Source organism: Halichoerus grypus, chromosome 7 (genome assembly GCF_964656455.1).
Source record: "Halichoerus grypus chromosome 7, mHalGry1.hap1.1, whole genome shotgun sequence".
NCBI classification, from domain to species: Eukaryota; Metazoa; Chordata; class Mammalia; order Carnivora; family Phocidae; genus Halichoerus; species Halichoerus grypus.
Window position 1 is genome coordinate 103,395,904 of NC_135718.1, and position 23,631 is coordinate 103,419,534.

Below are 23,631 nucleotides of genomic sequence, written 5' to 3' on the forward strand. Positions count from 1 at the left end.
GTTTTTAATTAGATACCAAACATTGTGATTGTTACTTTGGTCACGGTTGTATAGTTTTTTTTTTTTATTTCTATAAATATTCCTAAACTCTGTTCCGGAATGCAGTTAAATTACTTGGAAACAATTTGATCCTTTAATCTAAGGCTAAATTTGTCCCAATGCTAACACTACACTCTTCTAAGTATTTTACCCAATGCCTTGTGAATTATGAGAATTTTTCACTCTGAATTTTTCACCCCATATACACTCCACAGATTGTTTCTTCTAATCCTTCCAGGTAGTATCTTCCCTGGCCTTACTTACTTTCATCACATGCATATGCTGATCAGCACTCAGATTAAGATTCAAGGGGGTACACCTTAAATTTACACAATGTCTATGTCAGTTATATCTCAGTACAGCCCGGAAAAGATTCAAGAGGAATCCTCTGAAGCTCTCTGGAACTCTTAGTGTAGCTCTTTCTTCTATGGTACTCTGGGCTGCAAACTCTAGCCGCCTTGGTCTGCCCAGACTCCTAACTTTATCTCATCAATTGAAGGAGGTTTTCAGGCACCACCTGGGTTCTCCTTCCCTGCTCTGTGGCAAAATATCCAAGCAATAAGCTGGGGCAATAGTAGGATCACCTTGTTTGTGCCAGCTCTCTCAGGGTTCACTATTCTGTGCTGCCTGAAAACTGTTGTTTCATATATTTTGTCCAGTTTTTAGTTGTTCTTAGTGGGAAGGGAAATTTGGTCCCTGTTACTCCATCTTTCTTTTTTTTAATACAGATTTTTATATCTTAATTATTTCATAGTAATTTCTTCCAGATGACTTCTTTTGTGACCTGACTCACAGAGCTTTCCATTGGATTTTTCATTTAAAAATCCAGGTAATTGCATTTATTGAGCATCTCTGATGTGCCAGGGATCTCCTAAGTACTTTACGTGTATTTACATGTATTACAAAATTCCTGTCCTGTGGAAATAACACAGCATTATTAACTTTCTTCTTGGACCGGGCAAGACTTTACCTTGATATTCTATACTTTCTTTATCTATTCATCCATTAGTGAACACTTAGGTTGTTTCCATATCTTAGCTATTATAAATAATGTTGCAATGAGCATGGGAATACATGTATCTTTTCAAGTTAGCGTTTTTGTTTACTTAAGGTAAGTACCCAGATGAAATTGCTGGATCATATGGTAGCCCCATTTTTAATTTTTTGAGTTTTCCATAATGGCTGCACCAATTTACACTCCCACCAGCAATGCACAAGGGTTTTCTTTTCTCCATATCCTCATCACACTTGTTACTTCTTGTCTTTTTGATAAAAGCCATTCTAACAGGTGTGAGGATATCTCACTGTGGTTTTGATTTGTATTTTTTTGATGATTAGTGGATGTTGAACATCTTTTCATGTACCTGTTGGCCATCTATATGTCTTGTTTGGAAAAATGTCTATTCAGATCTTCTGCCCATTTTTTAATTAGATAGTTATTTTGTGTTTGTTGCCAGAGGGAAGGAGCATGGGGCAATGGGCAAAATGGATGAAGGGGAGTGGGAGATATAAGCAACAGTTATGGAATGAATAAGTCATGGGAATAAAAGGTACAGCATGGAGAATATAGCCAATGATATTGTAATAGCGATGTAACAGGACAAATTGTATCTACATATGTGGTGAGCATAGCATAATGTATAGAGATGTTTAATTACTATGTTGTACACCTGAAACTAATGTAACATTGTGTGTCAACTATACTCACATAAAAAAATTTTAATAAAAATAAAAAAATAAACTAGCCTCTCCTTTCCCCAACTAAGTCACTCTCCATAACATTACTCTGTTTATCTTCTTCCTAGATAGCATTTGCCACTGACTGAAATTATTTTGCTTATTTGTTCACTTGTTTATTGTCTATATCCTTTTATATGAATTAGTATGCTCTGGCTGCAGGTAATAGAAACCCCCAACTCACTTTAAAATATGAAATTTATTATCTCATATGACTAGATGTCCAACAATAGGGAAGTCTCTGGGCAAGGGAGAATGAGTAGTTTAAAAATGACATTTAAGGGGTGCCTGGCTGGCCCAGTTGGCTAAGCATCCAACTCTTGAGATAGAGCCCCGCAGCAGGCTCTGCATTCAGTGGAGAGTCTGCTTGAGATTCTCCCTCTTCTTCACCCTCTGCTCCTCCCCCTGCTCTCTCTCTCAAATAAATAAAAAATAAATATTTTTTAAATAACATTCAAGGACCCAAATTCTTTCAGTCTCTATGTTCTACCATCTTTATTGTCTAGCCTCATTCTCCTCTGGCTTCCCTCATGGTTGCAAAATGGTTGCAGTGGTTCCAGGTGTCACATACAAACCCAACAATGGCCAGAGAGAAAAGATGCTATCTCTTCCTATATGTTTTCTAAAATTGGTGGGAAGTCTTTCTCCACAGTCCTCATTAGATTTTCTCCAATTTTTCATTAGTCAGTATTGGGTCATTTGCATGGAGATGGTGTAGACCAATTACTCCTAATGGAAAAGATGTTAGAAAGTCAACCACCATAACCACATAAATGATCAGTAGAACTTCAGGATGTTGTCTATCTCCTTCATGATTATAGTTCCAAAGCCTAGAGTAGTACTTGGCATACAATAGGTGCTCATTTAATAAATAAGTCCATTTAAGTAAGTAGCATTGGAAGAGGAAACAAAGCTAACATTTGTTGAGTGCCTACTAAATGCCAGACACACAACATGATCTTCATTATCACTTACTTCTCAAAACAACTTTTTTTTTAAGCTATTATTATTCTTTTACACAAAGAAAACTAATGCTTAGGAGATGAAGAACTTTGACCAAGATCATAAAGCCGGTCAGTCAGAGGACTAGGATTTGAAACTATGGGCATCTGGATCTAAAGGCCATACATTTCCCACTACAATCTAATTAACAAAAGGTATTCTTTCCTTTTCAGAAACAACTGGACAAACATGTCAATCCCATGTGAAGAACATCTAAAGAAAATCTGATTAAATTCATGCTTAAGCCTGGAAGTTATCAGGAAACCAGTGACAGTCTTTCACTGATATTACTGAAATTGTATCCCTTACCCTATCACTTGTTTATTTTCAAAATATAATCAGATGGCTGTATGCTCTGGTAAAATCAGGCAAAGGACAAGTTAAAGGGCGCCTGGGTGGCTCAGTCGGTTAAGCGTCTGCCTTTGGCTCAGGTCATGATCTCAGGGTCCTGGGATCCAGCCCAGCATCCGGCTCCCTGCTCCGCCGGGAGTCCGCTTCTCCCTCTCCCTCTCCCTCTGCCCCGACTTGTGCTTGCTCTCTCAGTCTCTCTCTCGCTCTCTTTCAAATAAATAAATAAAATCTTAAAAAAAGAAAGGACAAATTGAAAAGGAATTTTTCCCCTTAAGACTAAAACGAGTTCACAGAAGTGTTTGAAATGTCTGCATAAAGTATTTGGACAAAACACTTTTTGTTTTTCTCCTGTTAATCTATTTGTCTTTGGTAAAGTGTTTGGATAAAACACTGGTATTTTGAAAGCTAAACTGTGGGAAATCTGGAAGATCAGGTCTATTTCTGATTTGGCCATGTATTGTGGGCAGCTTGTACATAGGAGGGGCTTAATAGGGTCGACACCGCTTATGCATGCACCAATCATGCAATCCACAATTACGGACAACATTGTGCCTATATTGTGCAATAGGAGACCCACCGGCTACAAATATATCAAAATTCCTAGCTTTCTGTGATTACACCCATCTTTCTGTTGCCTTCTGCTGGGGAAAACAAAGAAGAAAGGAGGAGGCTTCAGTATTCAAATGCTGCCAGATCCGCTGTGAACTCGCGAAGTGATCACCCTCAGAATAGGAGGAACCGGATTCGAAGACAGGCAGTCTTTGAGGTTATAGGGATCCCCAGCAAAGGGCGCGGCTACTTCCTGAGCCACACCGGAACCTTTGGGTGGGCTATATGGATTCCAGAGGGAACGACTTAGGAACAGGATCACTTCCGCTGCTGAAGAGAAGAGAGGGGTGGGGAGGAAATAGCTCGAGGATCTGCATCCTGCTTGCGCTAGCCGCGGCTGCGAAGCAGGCAGAGAGCGGGCGGCGGGTGGAGGAGGCTGAGGGGGCGGCGGCAGAGAAGAAAGTGACAGAGCCGGTAAGTTAGCCGCCTTAGAGCAGGGGACAGTGGACAGCGCCCAGGGCTTGCTTTGCAAATCTTGTCCTAAGTTGCTGAGCTGCCGGGTGGGTAGGGGGCCGGACTTCGTCCGCCGTCTGTCAGTCGGTGCCGAGAAGGGGCTCTTGGGGCGCTGGGGCTGGGCCTCGCGGGGCACTAGACTGTGCCGAGCTGGCTGACAGCCCTACCCCGGAGCCCGGGGAGGCGCTGGGGTTCTCACCCTGGACAGCTTCCCCGGACAAGGGCTGGAATTCGGGGGGAAGGAAATGGGTACTGTGCGTCCCATTTAACCCTCGGGACCTAGCGAGTTCTTCCAAGTGGGTGGTGGATATTGTTTCGGGCACTGAGGGAAGGGCTTGTAAGGAGAATGTTAGTCTGGAACCAGAGCTTATCTGCCCTGTTCGTGCTGCCCGGCAGTCGGAAGCGGAGTTGTTTTTAAGGGCAAATGCCGCCCCCTGCTCCTGTCACTTCGGGACAAGTTAGAGCTTCAGATCCGTTGTTAAACCTGCGTGTTCCCTATCCGATCTATCATGTCAATACTGCTGTGGGTATCTGGTAAATGTTCTGTAGGTATACTTGATAGTGAGATCAGAGTTAAACGTCTTAAAGCACTTCTTGAAGAGAGACAGGACTAACCTAGCAATCAGGACTGTATAGCGCTTTCCCTCACCTTCACTTACAATCGTTTTAGCATTCCATGTCCATATCCAGAGTAAGGATAGTCATCTTAGAGACACTAAATAAAGCTTATGTTATGAATAAACGCTTGTGGTATAATATAATATAAAATTCTTTATCATTGAACGAAATGATTATATTGAGATTGTTACTGGAAAGATCAGAAATAGTTTTTTATTAAGTTACTGCTTTTCTATTGTCTTAGGTTCGGCTTTAGAGTGTGGTGAAGGGTACTTTTCATGGTGCATGGAAGGAAAGCCAATGCGCAGGTAGGCTTTTAGGAAGAAAACCTTCGGTTCACTGATTGAAATTCAGCACGTAATAATTCAGGACTTCATTTAATTTTTTTAAAGGTTTTCAAACTTTACCAAATTCTGCTTTGAACTAATGATTCTTGTTCTAAAGTAAATAAAAACTATTATCAGGAATTAATCACTTTTGAAATAAGGGTCCAGTATAGTACTTAAATTTCTAAAGGGCGTTCTGAATTTTATGTAGTTACTAACATTTAAATTTTCCTTTTTGCATGGTTTTTTTTTTGTGATAAATAATCATTAAGTATAATATGATACTATACGGGTTCATTAGTCTTCAATTACCTATAGAATGTAAAAGGTTCTGTTGCCGTAGAAGAATAATAATTATTTGTAACACACTGTCCTGTATATCTAATTATGGTTTTGGTTATTTCATTGATGATCAATAATACATTTGTTCTGCGAAGTAAAATAGCTGCATTGCAGGAAAGATTGGTGAAGGACTAAAAAGGTATTGGACATAATAACTTAGCCCATAGAAAAATAGAACAGAGTGTAAGAAAATATAGTCAATTATAAGCCCTCCCAATTCTAGAATTTAGTAATGTTTTTTCTTAATCTTTTCTAACAGATAAATCTAGAGTCTTCTTCAAAACAAAATCAGCCTAGTTCTTTCTTTGTTATTTAAACTCATTTTACATTTATTGAACTGTATGGAATCATTTGTTATTTAACATCAAAGAGGAACAGCTCTGGCAGACCCTCTTAAGAGAAGAAACATTTTATGATGGGGGTATGACTTTTGACTTAGAACCAGGAGCAAGAACCGGAATATCTATCTTTTTCCAAATCTGTTATTGACTTTTTTGGTTGACCTTGAGCTATTCGCCTTCTCTGTGTCCTAATTTACTTTTCTAATGTATCTGACCAGGATATTGGGAACTAATGGGTGCTTGCAAGTGCTTTGAGATCTCCAGATGAAAAGATGTTGTGGATGTAACAAATGTCATTATCTTATTTGTATCTAACTCCAAGTAGGAATAATATTTGACTGTGAAGTACATGAAGAAATTAACAAAAATATATTAAATGCCTTACCACTTCATCCTTTATCATGGTTGCAAAAACCACTGATTGCTTCTCTTCCTCAGCTGCCATAAATGTCATATCTTATGTAATTGCTAAAGTAAGAGCTTATTATTTTTTAAAAAGGGAAGGCACAGCGTGGGAGTGTTTTTGGTTTATCGGTAATTTCTATATAAAATATTCACTTAATCATTCATACCTACTCTCTTTTTTCTTGTTTTATTATATAATACTGCCAGTTATTCAAAAATCAAGTTGGGGGGGTGCCTGGGTGGCTCAGTCAGTTAAGCATCTGCCTTGGGCTGGGGTCATGATCTCAGGGTCCTGGGATCCAGCCCCACATCAGGGTCCCTGCTTGGCAGGGAGCCTGCTTCTTCCTCTCCCTCTACCCCTCCGCCACCTTGTGCTCAAGCTGTTTCTCTCTCTCTCTCTCTCTTTAATAAATAAATAAAATCTTTTTTTAAAAAATCAAGTTGGGGAATTCTGGTGGCATTAACTTTTAAACTACACAGCTCTTTCTTCATCACCATCACATGGCCAGAGCCCAGCCTACCATTGCTCTCTGATTTAATTTTACTTTTGCTTACATTAAGTCACCTTTCCGTATTGGGCTGTTATTTTTGCTGCTGCAGCCCAGAAGGCAGTCTCTGTAAAGTAATGTTGGTTAATTTTATACTTAGCTGCTATTGGAGAAGCTTTGAATGAGAAGTAACTGTATACTAAGATTTTTTGAATACATGTTCATTCTCCCTACTAGGATATAAGCTCTTTAAGTCTCCTATGTCTTCCATATGTTTGTATCCCTGGCACCTAATGATTACTGAATAGTAATTCAAATGACCACACAATATCTGCAGACTTCTCCTCTGAGTGCCCCCTGCCAAAAAATATGAATGAGAGGAAGATTGAAAACTATTGTTAAAGGTATTCTAATGCTTAAATATAAAGTTTTATGAAATTGGTTGATATTAGTAAAGCTTCATTGCATTCATTTAACTAGTCATTATGTGTACAGATACAAAATTTAAAAGATACAGTAAGATATTCAGTGAAAAATAAGTCTCCCAATGCCAATCCCAGCTCCCAGTTCTCCTCTTTATAGGCCACCACTATAAACAGTTTCTTACTCATTTTTTGTAGACATTATAATACATATACAATCATATATAGAATATCTCTTTTTGTGAAAACACTAATGTCAGCATATCATGCACATTTTTCTCTTTCTTTTTTCACTTCCCACATTATTTTGTAGATGGTGACAAATACATATAGACCCACCATATTCTTTGTAATAGTTACATAGTATTTCATTGTCTGTAGGTGCCATAGTTAACCAGTCCTTTTCAGAGACATTTAAGTTATTTTGCTGTTATAACCAGTTCTGCAGTGACTATCCTTGTCAGTGGTTTTTGCCCAAATGTGTATGTATAGAATAAATTCTTAGATGTAGAACTGCCCAAAAAGTATGTGTGTTTTTAAATTTTGGTAGATACTGACAAATTTCCTTCCTGAGAGATTATTCCAATCTATAGTCTCACTAAAAATGTGCCTGTTTCCCAGAAGATGGCTCTTTCCTCAATTAAGAATATTACCTTTGGAATAGAAGGTCTAAGGAATGTGTGACATGATAGCCCTGAAATTTGAAGGTGACTTACACATTTGGGTGGGTGGAAATGTTATTTACTTAGGGAGGTACCAAAATTTGTAACATTCCTTTGGTAAACATGAAGTATATTTAAGATACCTGATTTGTTCTTTGGTTTATGCTTCCTACCCGCACATGATTCGGTTATTGTCACTATTAAGAGATATCAATATTCATAGAAATTACCCATCCTGGGGCACCTGGGTGGCTCAGATGGTGAAGCATCTGCCTTCGGCTCAGGTCATGATCCCAGGGTCCTGGGATCGAGCCCCATATTGGGCTCTTGGCTCAGCAGGGAGCCTGCTTCTCCTTCTCCCTCTGCCTCTCGCCCTGCTCATGCTCTCTCTCTCTCTCTCTCTCTCAGTATCTCTGTGTCTCAAATGAATAAATAAAATCTTTGGGGCACCTGGGTGGCTCAGTCATTAAGCGTCTGCCTTCGGCTCAGGTCATGATCTCAGGGTCCTGGGATCGGGCCCCACATCGGGCTCCCTGCTCAGCGGGAAGCCTGCTTCTCCCTCTCCCGCTCCCCCTGCTTGTGTTCCCAATCTCGCTGTGTCTCTATCTGTCAAATAAATAAATAAAATCTTTAAAAATAAATAAATAAATAAAATAATAAAATCTTTAAAAAAAATTACCCATCCTTTTACCTAGCCTACATTTCCTCGACTTCCTAAATTCTTGTGACTTTGACCTTCACTTACTTCGGTGATTCATTCCTACTGTCACTGAGAACAACTCTCTCTCTGAAATCATAAATCCTCATAACTTTTTTCCTGAGCATAACCTGTGAAACGCCCATTCCATCAGTTCTTTTATGTAGTCACAATCAACATGCCTTTGGCCCTTCTGTTTTCACACAGTTCACTTCCGCAACCACTTCAACCATTTTCTAGCCATCACTCAAATTCCCTAGATTGTTCATGGCATTTCCCAACTCTTGATTAATGTAAACATTTATATTCCCTGATTTGAATGGTTGATTTACTGCTGGATGAAACCAGCCATGGGATATTTGTGCTACTGTAATCAGAGTCTGTAATATTATTTGAGCCAACATTGTTCTCCAGCAGTAATTCTGAAGGTCCCTGGGTAATGCTTACTCATTCCCCACAGCAGCTGTGTCACATCTTCACCCATTCTCTCGTGATCCTGTCACTGCTCCTCTCACTGGCAGCAACTTCACAGAAAAAAATAGGGGCCATCAGGTATGAACTTCTCCAAGCTCCTGATGCCTCCTTACCATAAAATAAATGTATCATTTCCACCTTATTTTCCCACCCCACTCCCTTCCTCTGATCTCTTATGTAAGCCCTTCTACCTTTTGTCTAAGAGTCATTCCTCTGTATTTTGGTTCCATACACTCCCACTCTTCAAAGATCTCGCTCCATCATTTATTCTTTCCCTTTTATATTTTTTAATTTCTCCCTCCTCATTCTTCATATCAGTATATATCATTTTCCAGTCTTCCTTAACTTTAAACTGACATAGTATTGGATGTCTCTTCTTTTCACAGGTAAGCTTTATTCTAGAAATATTCCATACTCACTGTCTCTTTCTTTACCTTCATTGACCACTGCCATTGACTACCTCAGGTTTTTACTGAAAGTTTAGGATAATGAAGTTTTTTGGCTACTCATCATTTTCTTACTGGCTCTCCCTCCTTAGATCACAAACTGCCACCATTTTTATCAGTTCCCCTTTCCTTCCCTTCTTTCTTTCTTCTAAATTACTGTTACTTTATTATACTGAGCAGTTTAGTCTCTTTGTTATAATCCTGGTATCTCTAGAAGAGGTTAAAAAACAAAATCTTGTATCTTTAGGTAGTTCATATAAATGTGGGGCACAGCTTCACAAGACAAAGAGTGGTGGGGACTATGGTGAAGTAAGAGTACAAGCCCTCCTAATGATACTCAAATTCAATTTCAATTTCAATCTCAAAACAAAACAAACCAAAATGGACAGGCAAAAATCCTTCTGATGGTCTTTATCATTCCAGGGGACCCTCACCTTGCCTTTTATAATTAAAAGACCTAAATACTTGTTTTCTCAAAAGCACCATCTGTCTCTGAAATAAATGTTGTTCTTTTTCCCAGAATGTAAAAGAACAATAATTGAAAATTTTTAATAGCATTTTTTTCCTTCTCACCATATGTAGAGATTCAAATGTAGTAATTATAGTTTCTTAAACTGATTCCATAATATCTGATGCCTGCCTTACAGAATTTTTTAGATTTATTGACATTTTGGTAAATATGAATCCTTCTTGTTTTATTTGATTTTATATGTTTGGTAATGACACTTTTACTTTTTTTTTTCCTTTATACCTGCATTTTGAATTATTGCTTTCTCCACTCTGTTATTTCCCTTCAACTTAGGTCAATATATTCTTTTTGTAACAACTGACTTAGTCAAATTTTATTAGCCAGTTATTAGTCAAACTTTAATGTGTGTTAAAATTACCTACTTGCTAAATGCAGATTCTAGAGTCATACTACCAGAGATTCTGATTCTCTAGTACCTCAGGAGCCTGCATTTTAATCAAACACTCCTGTATATCTGGTGTCAGAGAAACACAATTATTTGAAAAGTTAATATAACAGCCTAATAGGAATTGGGCAATCAACGAATAATAGTATCTTCTCACATTTTCACTTCATTTGAAAGAAAAGCCACAAATTCAAGCCATAATTTTAAATCTATCAATACCATGTTTAGAAAATCTGGTAATAATGGAGGAAGACCCTCTAGATACAAGAGTATTTGACCAATCAAAGCAAGGGGAAATTTCTATATTCAAATTGGTTAGTAAATTTAGAATATGTGGCTGATTTTACTTTCTCATTTTAACTACCATGTTTTTGGTATCAGAATGTTTTGGACTGAAAGTCCTGACTCAAACTGGTTTAATCAACATGGAAACCTTTTGTTTACATAACAAGAAGGCCATGGGTAGAGTGGGTTCCAAGGTTGGTTTGAGACCAGTGGCCTGATAATAGCATCTTGGATCCAAGTTCTGTCTCTCCAATGTAGCTGTGCAATAGCAGCTTCATCCTAACCCAAAATTGATCTTCCATTCCACTACCACCTACCAATGTAGAATGCTACATTCTTCTTTGTTAATGCCTGGCAGAAGAAACTCCCTAAATCATGGAATATAAGTCTGTTCCTGTAGTTTGATGACCAGCTGAGGTAAGAGCATGCCATCAGCTAATTGATTTGAGAGAATTCAGGATTCGTGCTTAAAAGCTAGGGACATCATCATCTTCCTCTGAAGCAAATGGCTAGTAGAGGAACAAAATCAAGGTTATGCTGAAGTTTGAGAGAGTTGATGGTAAAATATGATATTAATAGAATTTATCTTGAAGTTATGCTTTTCATCAGTGCTAAAAGAATAAAAAATCTGCTAAGGTTATTATTAGCAGATCTTACACCCTTTGGTTTTAGAAAGACTGATTTCTTTCCCTGAATTGACAGAGTCATTTTGTGAGGGAAGGCAAAAGCTCTGTTTGGTCTCCCTAGTTTGTTAACTGTGGATAGGGTCCAAAGTAATCCTTTCACTTGCCTCCTTCAACCTTAAAATACATGTAGATTAATCTTGCAAATTAAGTTAATAAAAATGTTATTTGGGTTCAGTTTCTTTTTGTCTGTATTTGTAATATCATTAGTTCAATATTGGAATAGAAAGCCACAGATTGAAAAAGCAAATAATTTGAGATCTTCTAGTTTTTCTAGATGAATATTTACTTGGACAATAAAGCTTGCTGCCTCAAGGTTTAATTAAAACCTTTTGTAGGGTTCTGTCCTGGGGAGCAGTTCACACCTCAATTTACCATCCCCCCCACCAGGTCTTTAGAGTATTTATTTCATCAGACTCCAAACAAAGAAGTTGTGAATATAGATGTGACAAGGTGTAAACACAGTCTATTTCTAGGACCCTTATTATAACTTCCCTTCAGAAGGTGCCCAGAAAAATGTACAAAAAACCCCACTTTTCTGCAGTTAGAATCCTGTGGATGTAATGAGACTAATGGAGGATATGCACTTAGATTTTTTAAAGTACACATTTACAAAAACAAAATAGAACCATAGGAGAAATAACTTAGTGTATAGAATTAAATATGGCTTCTGGAATTAAATTGTTAGAATTAAATACTGCTTCTCAGGACATTAAAAATGAGGTACTCCTTCAAATCTCAGCCTACCAGTAATCCCTCTTCTCGTTTCTTCTCATTCTCCTAAAAGGGCAACATGGTCCAGCCATGGGCAGTATGCTTGCTTTTTTTCTCCCATCTAAGAATAACAACTACATAAATCAGATTGCCAGAGTCATTTCTATTTCAAATACTCAATCTAGTTGCCTAAGACAATTTGGGATAATAAAGCACTGACTTCGAAGTCAGAGGACCTACATTCAGACAAATCCCAACACTGTCACTCCTTGTAAGGTAAGTTTAATTATCCCTACATTACAAATAATGAACTTGAGGATCAGAGACGTTAAGTTATTTGCCTGAGATTATACCTAATGAGTGATGGAGGTAAGGTTTGAACCTGGCTACAAGTTTGCCTGGCTACAAACCTGGTTTCAAGAGAATTAGACAAGACTTCAGGAGGTATAGTTTTTTTGGGCAGGAATAAAAGCTGAATTCATTTAACAACAATTTAATGAACACTAGATCCAGGTATTGGGTTATAGCAGTGAGCAAAGAAAAACATAAGGGCCTTGTTCTCACAGATCTTATATTCTATTTGGGGGAAAAAGCCACTATATCAGTAGGTAATATATTTATGAAGAAAAATGAAACAAATAAAGGGTATAGAGTGGTAGGAATTTAAGAGATGCTATTTCATAGAACATCGTGTTGGGGAGGAGGAAGTTCCTCTGCCCTTCAAGGTCCTTCTAGCTGGACTTAGAATCAAATTAACAATGAGACAGATTAACAGGAGGAAGTCAAATTTAATAGCCTTCTTAGGGGGAATCCACACAGACATGGAAATTCCAAAGATAGTCAGGCAATGAAATACTTATATGAGCAGGGGAGGGGTAGGGACTGAGGGTACAAAGGGGAGAAAGACCATTAGCAGAAGGGAAAGATGTTTAGAAAACAAAGGTGCCCTATTTATGTAGATAAGTTTCTTAGGTAAAGAGAAATCTGTTAAAAGCTCTCTTCCTGGTAAAGCAGGCAGTTGAGGGGGAAGTAAAGAGCTTTTTCTGAGTCTGCTGGGTTTGGATTGCTTTTAACTCAAAATAATGTTCATGCCAAAGTGGCCCACCTGGGGGTGGCCTGCCACTGGCCCCTACAGTGGTCTGGTAAGTTGACATTTGAGCAGAGATCTGAAAGAAATGAGGGAGTGAGCTCTTCATAGTTATTTGGGGGAAGAACCTTTCAGGAGGAAGGAGGAATAAGGCTCTTTAGCGAGAGAAGTCTTGGCATGTCCCAGAAAATAGCAAGGAGGTCTGTGTGACTAGAGAACAATGGGCAAGAGGGAAGCAGTAGGAGATAAATTCGGAGAGTTAGGGACGCCTGGGTGGCTCAGTCGGTTAAGCAGCTGCCTTCGGCCCCCGTCATGATCCCAGGGTCCTGGGATCGAGTCCCACAGTCCTGGGATCGAGTCCCACATTGGGCTCCTTGCTCAGCAGGGAGCCTGCTTCTCCCTCTCTCTCCCTCTGCTTGTGCTCTCTCTGTCAAATAAATAAAAAAATCTTTAAAAAAAAAAAATTCAGAGTTGGCCAGGGGAAGAGTCATGTAGATGTTGGTAAACCTTATATGCTTTGTTTTTTACTATGAGTGTTTAAAGCATTTGGAGCAGAGGAGTGGCATAATCTGACTTTTTTTTTTTTTAAGATTTTATTTATTTATTAGAGCGTGCACAAGGGGAGGGGAAGGGCAGGGGAGAGGAAGAGGGAGGGGAAAAGAATGTCAAGCAGACTCTTCAATGAGCATGGAACCCAATGCAGGGCAGGGTCCCATGACGCTGAGATCATGACCTGAGCTGAAACCAAGAGTCTGACGCTTAACTAACTGAGCTGCACAGGTGCCCCATAATCTGACTTTTCTAAAGGATCAGTTAGGTTGTTTAGAGAAGAGAATATAAATTGGCAAAGATAGAAGCAAGAAGACCATTTATGAGACTATTATAATATAAAACAGTGAAAATAGCCTGAATTAGGGTGGGGCTGGTGAAGATGCAGAGAAATAGTTGGAATCTAGATATTATTTGGAGGTAGAATGACAGGATTTGCTGATGGATTAAGTTTGAGGGTGTGTGGAAGGGAAGGGGCTCCAAGATTTTTGGCCTGAGCAACTAGAAGAATGAAATTGCTTTTTATTAATCTGGGGAAAGCTAGAAGAGAGCATGTCAGAGAAGGTAGAGAATCAAGGGATCCATTTTAGATACATCATTGAGATCTATTTAGTTTGTGTGATAAGAGACATTCATATGGATCCAAATTGAGACCTTATCCAGGCAGGAGATAAGGCTCTTTTAGCCATTCATATATGGGTGATGGAAACCATGAGATTAGATGAGCTCCCCTAAGAATGTGTATAGAGAGCAGAGAGGATAGAATTTTAGAGAATGACCACATTTAAGAGATTTTTTTGCAAGTTTGCAAACCAGACCTTTGATAAGAGTTTACAAATTAGCCATTATTAAAAATCAGAATCTATACTAATACAGTAATAATAGCACAATTTTTTTTGCTATGGTATACTTTTAAATGAAAGGGAGATACGTAGAAATTAGCTTCCATATTGTATATAGGCAAAATAAAAAATTGTTTATATCTGAGTTTAATAGTACTGTCTTTATGTACATAATTATGGTTACAACAAAATGTTTTCATTTCAACATGCAATGTCAATATTAAAATAGGAATTTTTGAATTTATCTTGTCTTTAATGGTGGTTCTTTTTTTTTTTTAAAGATTTTATTTATTTATTTGAGAGAGAGAATGAGACAGAGAGAGAGAGCATGAGAGGGGGGAAGGGTCAGGGGGAGAAGCAGACTCCCTGCTGAGCAGGGAGCCCAATGTGGGACTTGATCCCGGGACTCCAGGATCATGACCCGAGCCGAAGGCAGCCGCTCAACCAACTGAGCCACCCAGGTGCCCTAATCGTGGTTCTTTTTTAAAGAAGCTTGATTGTACCACTGTTAATTAACCATGTGATTTATTCTTTCAGCATCTACTATGTACAAGGTATCTTTAAGCACTGTGGTTAAAAGCTTCCTTGATTGTTTATGTGGGTGGTAAAAATTATTCTTTAACTGCTCAGTTTTTTTCAGTCTTTAAATTGTCAAGCATAAACAGTGCTGTTTCTACCAGATGTCAGAATTATGAACATTTTGTATTCTAGAATACAGAATCACCTATGGGCTAAGGCCAAGCCTAGAAAGATTGAATTTATAAGTACTTTGGAAAAACAGGTTGAGAGAAAGGAACAACGGTCTTCTTTGCTTTCAGGCTGTGCCTTTGTAATGTAAATGTAGTTTCTTTTCCCAAAATGTCCTTTTCTTCTCTCCTTCCCTGGGAACTCTTTCAACACAGGTGTTTTATTATACTGTAGTTCCTGTTGGTGCCACAGCTTTAGGGGTAGTAAACTGATACTGTCCCTTGCAGGCCAGATATTAGACTATCTCAATATAGTCATAGATGATTAAGTCTGTGAGACTCACATGAGGCTGACCTAAAACCCAGTGATCAGAACGGTGGAGCTACCTAACCCCCTTTTAAATAACATGGAAGAATTATTCATCAGAAGACTGCTTAGTGAATATAGAATCAGAAGCAGAAATACAATGATCTGGACCATGGGTATAGGATATTTCACCCAAGTTCCAGAATAACCCAATTTAATATTCCTACTTCACAACAAAAATACATACCTGTGAAGTAACCTTGTAGCTTATGCCAGTTAGATCTAGGATCTTTCCAGTATAAACAAATACTTTATTGATTTTTGCCTTTCTGACCATAGTTTGTATCCTGGTTGCCCTCTCTCTAGTTATTCATGTATCTCCCCTTCTCAATAGTTAGGTTCCCTGGTTGCCTCTTTATATTCCTTTGAATTTTTCTCAGTTTGAGCAAAATGCTTTGTAAATTATATGCAATTAGTAAATATTTGTTAAAAGAATAATTACCATTTTAGAGGGGCATAGATCTCTTTTCTCTGCATATCAGTAGATACAGTGTGATGATTATGAAAATCCAAATATCTTCATTACACTTATGTGTCAATTTAAATTTGTGGCATTTATCTAGCAAGTTAACCCCTGAATTTCTGAAATATGAACATAACATGTAAACTTTGCTTCTCATATATTATCTGGAATAACTTTTTAAAAGGTAATAAGCCTTTGACTATATTTTATTAGAAATGTAATTTCTTATGTTTAAAGTTTAAATGTTTAAAGATAATTCTGAAAAATTCTTAGACTATCCCAGTATTGTTTAGCTGGAAAAGACTTAGGTTCAATTTTGTTTGCTATTTTCCTCAAGCTTAACATTCATTTTGTAGGCCTCTTACCAAGTTAGTTGATTCTTCCGATAGTTCACTGGTGAAGTTCTTTATGATGACTGGACCAAAATAATCTGCATTTATTGCAACTTCCTAGGCTTTTAAAAAAGAATTGTACAGAAATTTGGATATCCATAAGGAAAAAAACTGAAAATTTTATTTTGAATTGTTAAATAATTCTACAACTCCCTTCTCTCCCCAACCCAGCATTCACATCAATCCCAGTTACTAAATATTTGCAGTGCCCCAGGAGACAATTGTGGTTTATCCAAAAGCATCAGGAGACCTGCTCTGCTACTGAAAGGATAGCTTCATGATTTTAGCAAGTCACCTAACCAAATCAGTTTCTTCATCTGTTAAAGGAGGATATTATGCTAAATGATCTGATGGTCCATTCTATTTCAAATCTCAGTCTCCATTCTTCAAGCTAGGTAACAGATTATGCCAAGCAAGGAAGGATGGTTTTCATATTTAAAGACTTCTGGAGAATATTAACATGTAAAATTTACTAATACATATATACCCTGATCCTGTGATGCAATGTGTATCAAATTTGAGAAATTTACAGAGCTGCCACTTTTTTTTTCAGATCCTTTTTTAAAGGAAAATAATTACTACAGCCTCTCAAGAGTGTGTCCTGTAGCACCATTAGGGTAATACGTACTTAAATATATAAGAAATGCCCAACTTACAGACTTCCAAAGTCTTTGCATAAAAGTAGCTTCCCAAGCTCCAGCCATCACCCTACCCAAAAGCCACCAAAAACAATAGCAACAGCAAATCCTAGATAATACCAAAATGACAGATATTCTTTTCCTTCTCCTTGTACCTCTTGGCCCTTTTGTCTTAGGACTTCAAAACTCAGGTCAGAATTCTGTGTCAGTGGCTTTTAAACTTATTTGATATAACATACAGCCTGCAAAGGGACCTGATTATGCAAATGTATATGAATTTAAATGTGTATAGAACACATAGTTGAAACATATTTAACTAAAAGGAATGTATGCCAATATTTTTTCTTCTATTTCATTTTTTTAGTGCTGCTTTTAACACACCGAATTGATTTTACAACTAAACCTAGCCCCACTTACAGCACTCTTACTAAAGACAAATACAAACCTCCAGGCAGCATAAAATTAAACTTTTAGAAAAGTATTTGTAAAGTGGAGAATGTCTATTTATGTACCTATACATTTCTTTTTTTTTTAATTTTATTATGTTATGTTAGTCACCATACATTACATCATTAGTTTTTGATGTAGTGTTCCATGATTCCTTGTTGGCATATAACACCCAGTGCTCCATTCAATACGTGCTATACATTTCTTTTGTAATCATAGTAAACCTTCATCAATTCTGACTGATTTGGTAGGAACAATTGGATATATGTAGTACTTTTATTTCGGGAGGGAAGGGGCAGCAGGAGAAGGGGAGAGATAATCTTAAGCAGGCTCCATGTCCAGCACAGAGTTCAGTGTGGAGCTTCGATCTCACAACCCCAAGATCACGACCTGAGCCAAAATCAAGAGTCGGACGCTTAACTGACTGAGCCACCCACATGCCCATGACATATGTAGTACTTTTAAAGGAATGAGGCTTATTATCAGATTTAATATCTCTAGCCCCAAATTAGTTCAACAAAGTCTTTCTCGAGGCTCTTAAGAGTTCTACTAAATAAAAAAATATTTTACCTGCCATCTTCTTTACCACTTTAATATTCATAAACTGTGAAGAAAAGATTTCTAAGTGAAGATAAACTTCAATCCAGACTTGCTGGATTATCATTAATTCAAAATTTATGTAAATATTAATTGAAGCATATCAACTCAGATTGGATTTTTTTATTTGATTTCTAATATGGATAAGCGTAACTACCTTATCTGAAAGGAATGTAGATAGTTCTATTACTAGGATAGCTACAATTTAAAATTGTTAACATGTAGCAAGCCCTGAGCTGGAAGCTTTTATGTACATTATCTCATTTAATCTTTACCATATGGGGTAGATACTTACCCATTTTAGAGTTAAAGAAACTGGGGATTAGGAAGGATAAGTAACTTGTCCAGTAATTGTCTGTACTAGCATTTCAACCCAGGTCCATCTGTTACACAGTGTGCTTTGAAACTTTATGCTAACTAATGACAGAGTAGCCATAGTACCCAAGTGTCAGAGCTGTTAGACTTGGGGAGAAAAATAAAAGAAATCTTAATTTAAGGTATGGTAAAATATTTTGAGACATCTATGGTTGGACTAAGACTTAGGCAGAGAAGAGAATTTTAACTCGTTTCTCCCTGTGAGTGGCTTCTAAAATCTTTGGTTTGATTCTTTCCCTTTTTTACAAACTAATGTGATTACATAGTTATTTACTATATTTCCTTCCTTATAAGACACATGACTCATTTAATAACTTTTTAGAAGTGTAAATATTGCATTAAAGGTATGTAAAGCTTTTATTAGCTGATAGTCTAACATGTATTTATCCATATAATCAATACCTAAGTTTTCTTCAATATCACAAAGTTTGATTCTAAGCTTTCCTCTCATTCACAGACCAAAGAATGTCCTGAATTATGTCTGGCCATTGCAATTATCTGTAGCATCCCAGCAACACACTAGTTTTTGTAACCCGGGCTTGTGTGTTTTGGTTTTTGTTTTTTTTAGTTTAGTTTGTTTTTTACTTAACACCATTGTGATAGACTGTACAAACTGTGAAAACTATGCATCTTAAAATAAAGGAAATATAGTACTATATATAAAGTTAATTTGGAGGGCCTTGGCCTCATTTTTCTGATCTTTTCATGCAGCATGGGCTATAATATTTTATAGCTTTGTGCTGAACCTGAGAGAAATCTAAAATATTATCTGTGATAATGAGAAATAAACATTTCTGTGTTTTAGAAAAATAACAAATATCAATATTTTGGTTAAACCAGATTAAGGATTTAAAGTCCATAGGTCTGTTTTGTGCAGAGAGAGAATAATTTACAAGTGTTTTTCATAAATTTTTATTAATGTATTGCAGGTAGTTATAAAAGATGTGGCCCGAGACAGTCTAGTCTGAGTACTTATGAGATGAAAAAAGAATTGTCCTTTATTTTATGGGAGTGCATAATGAAAGTGCCCTGATTTGGGATTAATAATGTTTGTTCAGAAGACTTTAAGGAAGTTTATGAGTTTTAGCGTTCTTAGAAACGAAGCTCTTTGGGAGCTTAGTTCTCCCTTTTGATTACCTGCAGGTTTCCCTATCTCTTGACTGTGAACACTTTATGGCAAGAGTGAGTTTCTAATAATATTGCCATCATCTTTCTTCCCTCCTTCCCCCATTCCTGTAGGTGTACCAACATTCGACCAGGAGAGACTGGAATGGATGTAACAAGCCGCTGCACCCTTGGAGACCCCAATAAACTGCCAGAAGGGGTTCCCCAACCTGCCCGCATGCCCTATATCTCAGACAAGCACCCTCGACAAACCTTGGAAGTGATTAACCTTCTGAGAAAGCACCGGGAGCTCTGCGATGTGGTGCTAGTTGTGGGCGCTAAGAAGATATATGCCCATCGAGTCATTTTGTCGGCCTGTAGTCCCTACTTCCGAGCTATGTTTACAGGAGAATTGGCAGAGAGCCGTCAGACAGAAGTTGTGATTCGAGACATAGATGAGCGGGCTATGGAGCTCCTGATTGACTTTGCATATACCTCCCAAATAACAGTGGAAGAGGGCAATGTTCAGACCCTTCTGCCAGCTGCTTGCCTCCTTCAGCTGGCAGAGATACAGGAAGCTTGCTGTGAATTCTTAAAGAGACAGTTAGATCCTTCTAATTGCCTGGGCATTCGGGCTTTTGCTGACACACACTCATGTCGTGAGTTGCTGAGGATAGCAGACAAGTTTACTCAACATAACTTTCAAGAGGTGAGTTGTACTTGGTGGTTTGGATGCGTTCATAATGTATTGGTCAGGAGAGCACTATGAGTTCATGTTCTGCTAATTAACATGTACCTGTTTGGGTATTTACTACTGATTCTAACTCATAATACCAAAGATATAAATTGTTATAAATTCTAAGCCTGGTTTTTATTTTAGAGACCAATTTTATGTTCTGTCAACCAAAGGTAAAGTTTAGGGATTTGATTCTCCCTAGCCATACTAATAAACTAGTTTATAAGTCAGAATACAGTTTATTAATTCATTAGGAGATCGGTGATAGGATACCTGGTATCAGTCATTTGCATGAAACATTACCTTTCTGATTATATGGATTGTTCAGCAGAATAAATAATAAATCAGCAGTTACTTGGAGAACTAACAATTGGGAAAAAATGAAGTTAGATGTATATGAAAAGAATGTTTCATTAAATCTGTTATTTTTCATTTCATTTATTTAATAAATATGTGAAAAGCTACTGTTTCGGCCACTGTACTTGGGAAAAAAAGGCTACATGTAGTAGTGAACAAGATGCCTAGAGTGTCTGTTCTCATGGAGGTTATAATCTAGCAGGGAGGATATCCATTGAATGCATAATTACACAAATAATTAATTACAGTTTATAGGTGCTACAAAGAAGCCTGGATGATTTAGCATATTACAGAGAGATTTAACTTTGGTTCTGGAACAGCTCATTGCAAAATTCTGAGACATAGGTTGAGAAACTGAAAGAAACCCAGTGAGACCCAGAGAGCAAAAGGGAGGATGTTACATATTGATTTTACAGAAAGAACAGAGCCCCATCACACTGGAGTTAATAGACCATGTTAAGAATTTGAAATTTAATCTTAAGAGCAATAGAAAACCATTAAAGGGCTTTAAGCAAAGACATGGTCCCTTTTGCACTTTACTATCACTCTTCTCCCCAGCAGGATAACTTCCAATGGATCAAAGATTTAAAAATACAAAATGAAACCATGAAAATATTAGAAGATGACATGGAGCAATTTCTTTTTAATCTTGAATTGAGAAAGGCCTTTCTAATTGACTAACACAGAAGGCATAGAAGAAAATACTGATAGATTTGACTACATAAAAATAAAAAATTTTTTCATGGTAAAACAAAAAAACAGTAACAAGATAAAAGTCAAAGACAAAGTGAGGGAGTGGGTGGCACCTGGATGGCTCAGTTAATAGAGCATGCAGCTCTTGATCTCAGGGTTGTGAATTCTAGCCCCGCGTTGGGTGTACAGATTACTTAAAAATAAAATCTTAAAAAAAAAAAAGATAAAATGGAGCAAAATATTTGCAACTATCACAGACAATAATCTCTTTAATACAGCAAGGGATTTTATTGGTCAACAACCTAGACCAATGATGTAACCAAAAAATGGGCAGTAAACAAATTCAGATTGCCCTTAAACATATGAAAATCTGCTGCAGGTTGTTCATAATGACTGAAACATAAATTAAAACTATACCAAAGTACTATTTTTCATTTCTCAGATTACAAAATTATAATCTATCAGATTCCAAATATCTAGAAGTTTGATTCCACACCCTGTTGACAAGGCCACGGAGACAAGGTAATGGAGCTACATTGCTAGTGTGAATATAAATTGATACAACCTCCTTGAAAGGAAATGTGTACACTTTTTTTCACACTCTTTGACTCAGCAGTCCCATTTCTGGGAATTTGTGCTACAAATTTACTGGAGAAAGGAGCAGTTTGAGGAGATGAGATCATGGGTTTTGTTTTAGATATATTAATTTGAAACACCTATAAGATGTCTAAATAGAGATACTGAGCCAGGCCACTGTTTATGAGTCTTTTATCTTAGAGGTTAGACTGAGATTAAAATTTAGGAGTCATCAACTCATAGTAATAAACTATGATGGCTTAATCCTTTTAAGGCAGGATTTAACCCAGGAACCATAAAAGGTTGATAAATTTGATTGCATAAAAATTTTAAACTTTTTTATAACAAAAAAGCACCAAAAACAAGGTCAAAAAATCAATGCCAATGAGATCACCAAGAAGGGAGAGAGAAGAGAAAGCCTTAAAATTTTTCCAGCATTGAAGGATGGTTAGTGAAAGAGCAACTGGCAGAGGAAAAAGGGAATAACTAGAGAAGAGAGAAGAGGAAAACCAGGAGTGTGAGATCATGAAATGCAATGGAAGGGATTTTTTTTTAAGAATGAGGAAATTATATATATGTGTGCGTGTGTATGTATACTGGCATAGCCAGGAAGTTTCCAGAAATTAAGATTAGGGCCATTGGCCTTAAGAAATAGTAAAACATTACAAACATTTTGGTACTAGAGAAGGTATAGATCAGTGGAGCTGAAAAGAGTCCAGAAGTTGACATTTCAAGTCCGTGGAGGAAAGTGAATTGTTCAATAAATGTCATTAGGGAAATGGTGATTTGGGGGAAAAAATAAAAATGGAATTCCCAGTGGATGAATATTTTAAACCTAAAAAACAAAATTCTAAAAGTTCTAGAAAATACCATTGGTTGGCTGGTAGTAAAAATGACCTTTCCAAGCAGGATACAACCGAGAAGCCATAAAGAAAGATTGATAAATTTGATTGTCTAAAAATTAAGAATTTTTGTTCTTTATAACAACAATAACAACAATAGCACTATAAACTAAATCAAAAATCAATGCCAAACTCATATGTGGAGCATACATGACAGAAAAAAACAATAATTCCCATAAAACTCATACAAATTCAGTGAGAAAAACCTTGAAAAACACAATAGAAAAATTGGTAAAGGTATGAATAAGTAAGGTGTAAAAAGAGATTTTCAAATGTAAATAAACATACAAAAGCTTAGTCCCCCTTACACATAATTAAACATACATCAGAACAAGACATGATTGTTAACCTATCAGGTTGGAAAAACAACTTTTTAATTTTATTTGAAAAAAATTCAAATTTACAAGAAATTATAAGAAAAAGAAAAAACTTTCATATATCCCTTACCCGGATTACCAGTTGTTAACATTTTGCCACATTCGCTTTACCATTCCCTCCTTGTTGTATCAAATCTTTTTCTCTGAACAATTTGAGTATATTGCATACATCATATTCCTGTACTCTTGAACATTTCAGTGTGTATTGTCTAAGACCAAGGACATTTTTTTTACATAGAATTCTCTTACAGCAGTTCATTTATCAAATGCAGGAAATTTAACATTGATAAAAACATTATTTAATCCATAGTCCCCATTCCAGTTTCACCAACTGTTGCAGTATTGGTTTTTGTTTTCGTTTTTTTTTTTAAGATTTTATTTGACAGAGAGAGAGACAGCCAGAGAGGGGATACAAGCAGAGGGAGTGGGAGAGGG

General features: G+C 37.1%; 1 protein-coding gene across 3 annotated transcripts in view; it reads left to right on the plus strand.

Annotated features, from left to right (window-relative positions):
* The first annotated feature begins 4,018 nt into the window (after positions 1-4,018).
* Positions 4,019-23,631, plus strand: part of KLHL20 (kelch like family member 20) — a 58,223-nt gene continuing 38,610 nt past the window's right edge. The window contains exons 1-4 of one of the 3 annotated variants that reach the window (XM_078077975.1): positions 4,019-4,152; positions 5,054-5,117; positions 12,082-12,284; positions 19,691-20,264. In XM_078077975.1, the coding sequence (XP_077934101.1) occupies positions 19,722-20,264 (543 nt within the window). In that variant the 5' untranslated portion in view covers positions 4,019-4,152; positions 5,054-5,117; positions 12,082-12,284; positions 19,691-19,721. The remainder of the gene's footprint in view (positions 4,153-5,053; positions 5,118-12,081; positions 12,285-19,690; positions 20,265-23,631) is intronic. The other 2 variants (XM_078077974.1, XM_078077973.1) reach the window with 2 other exon arrangements.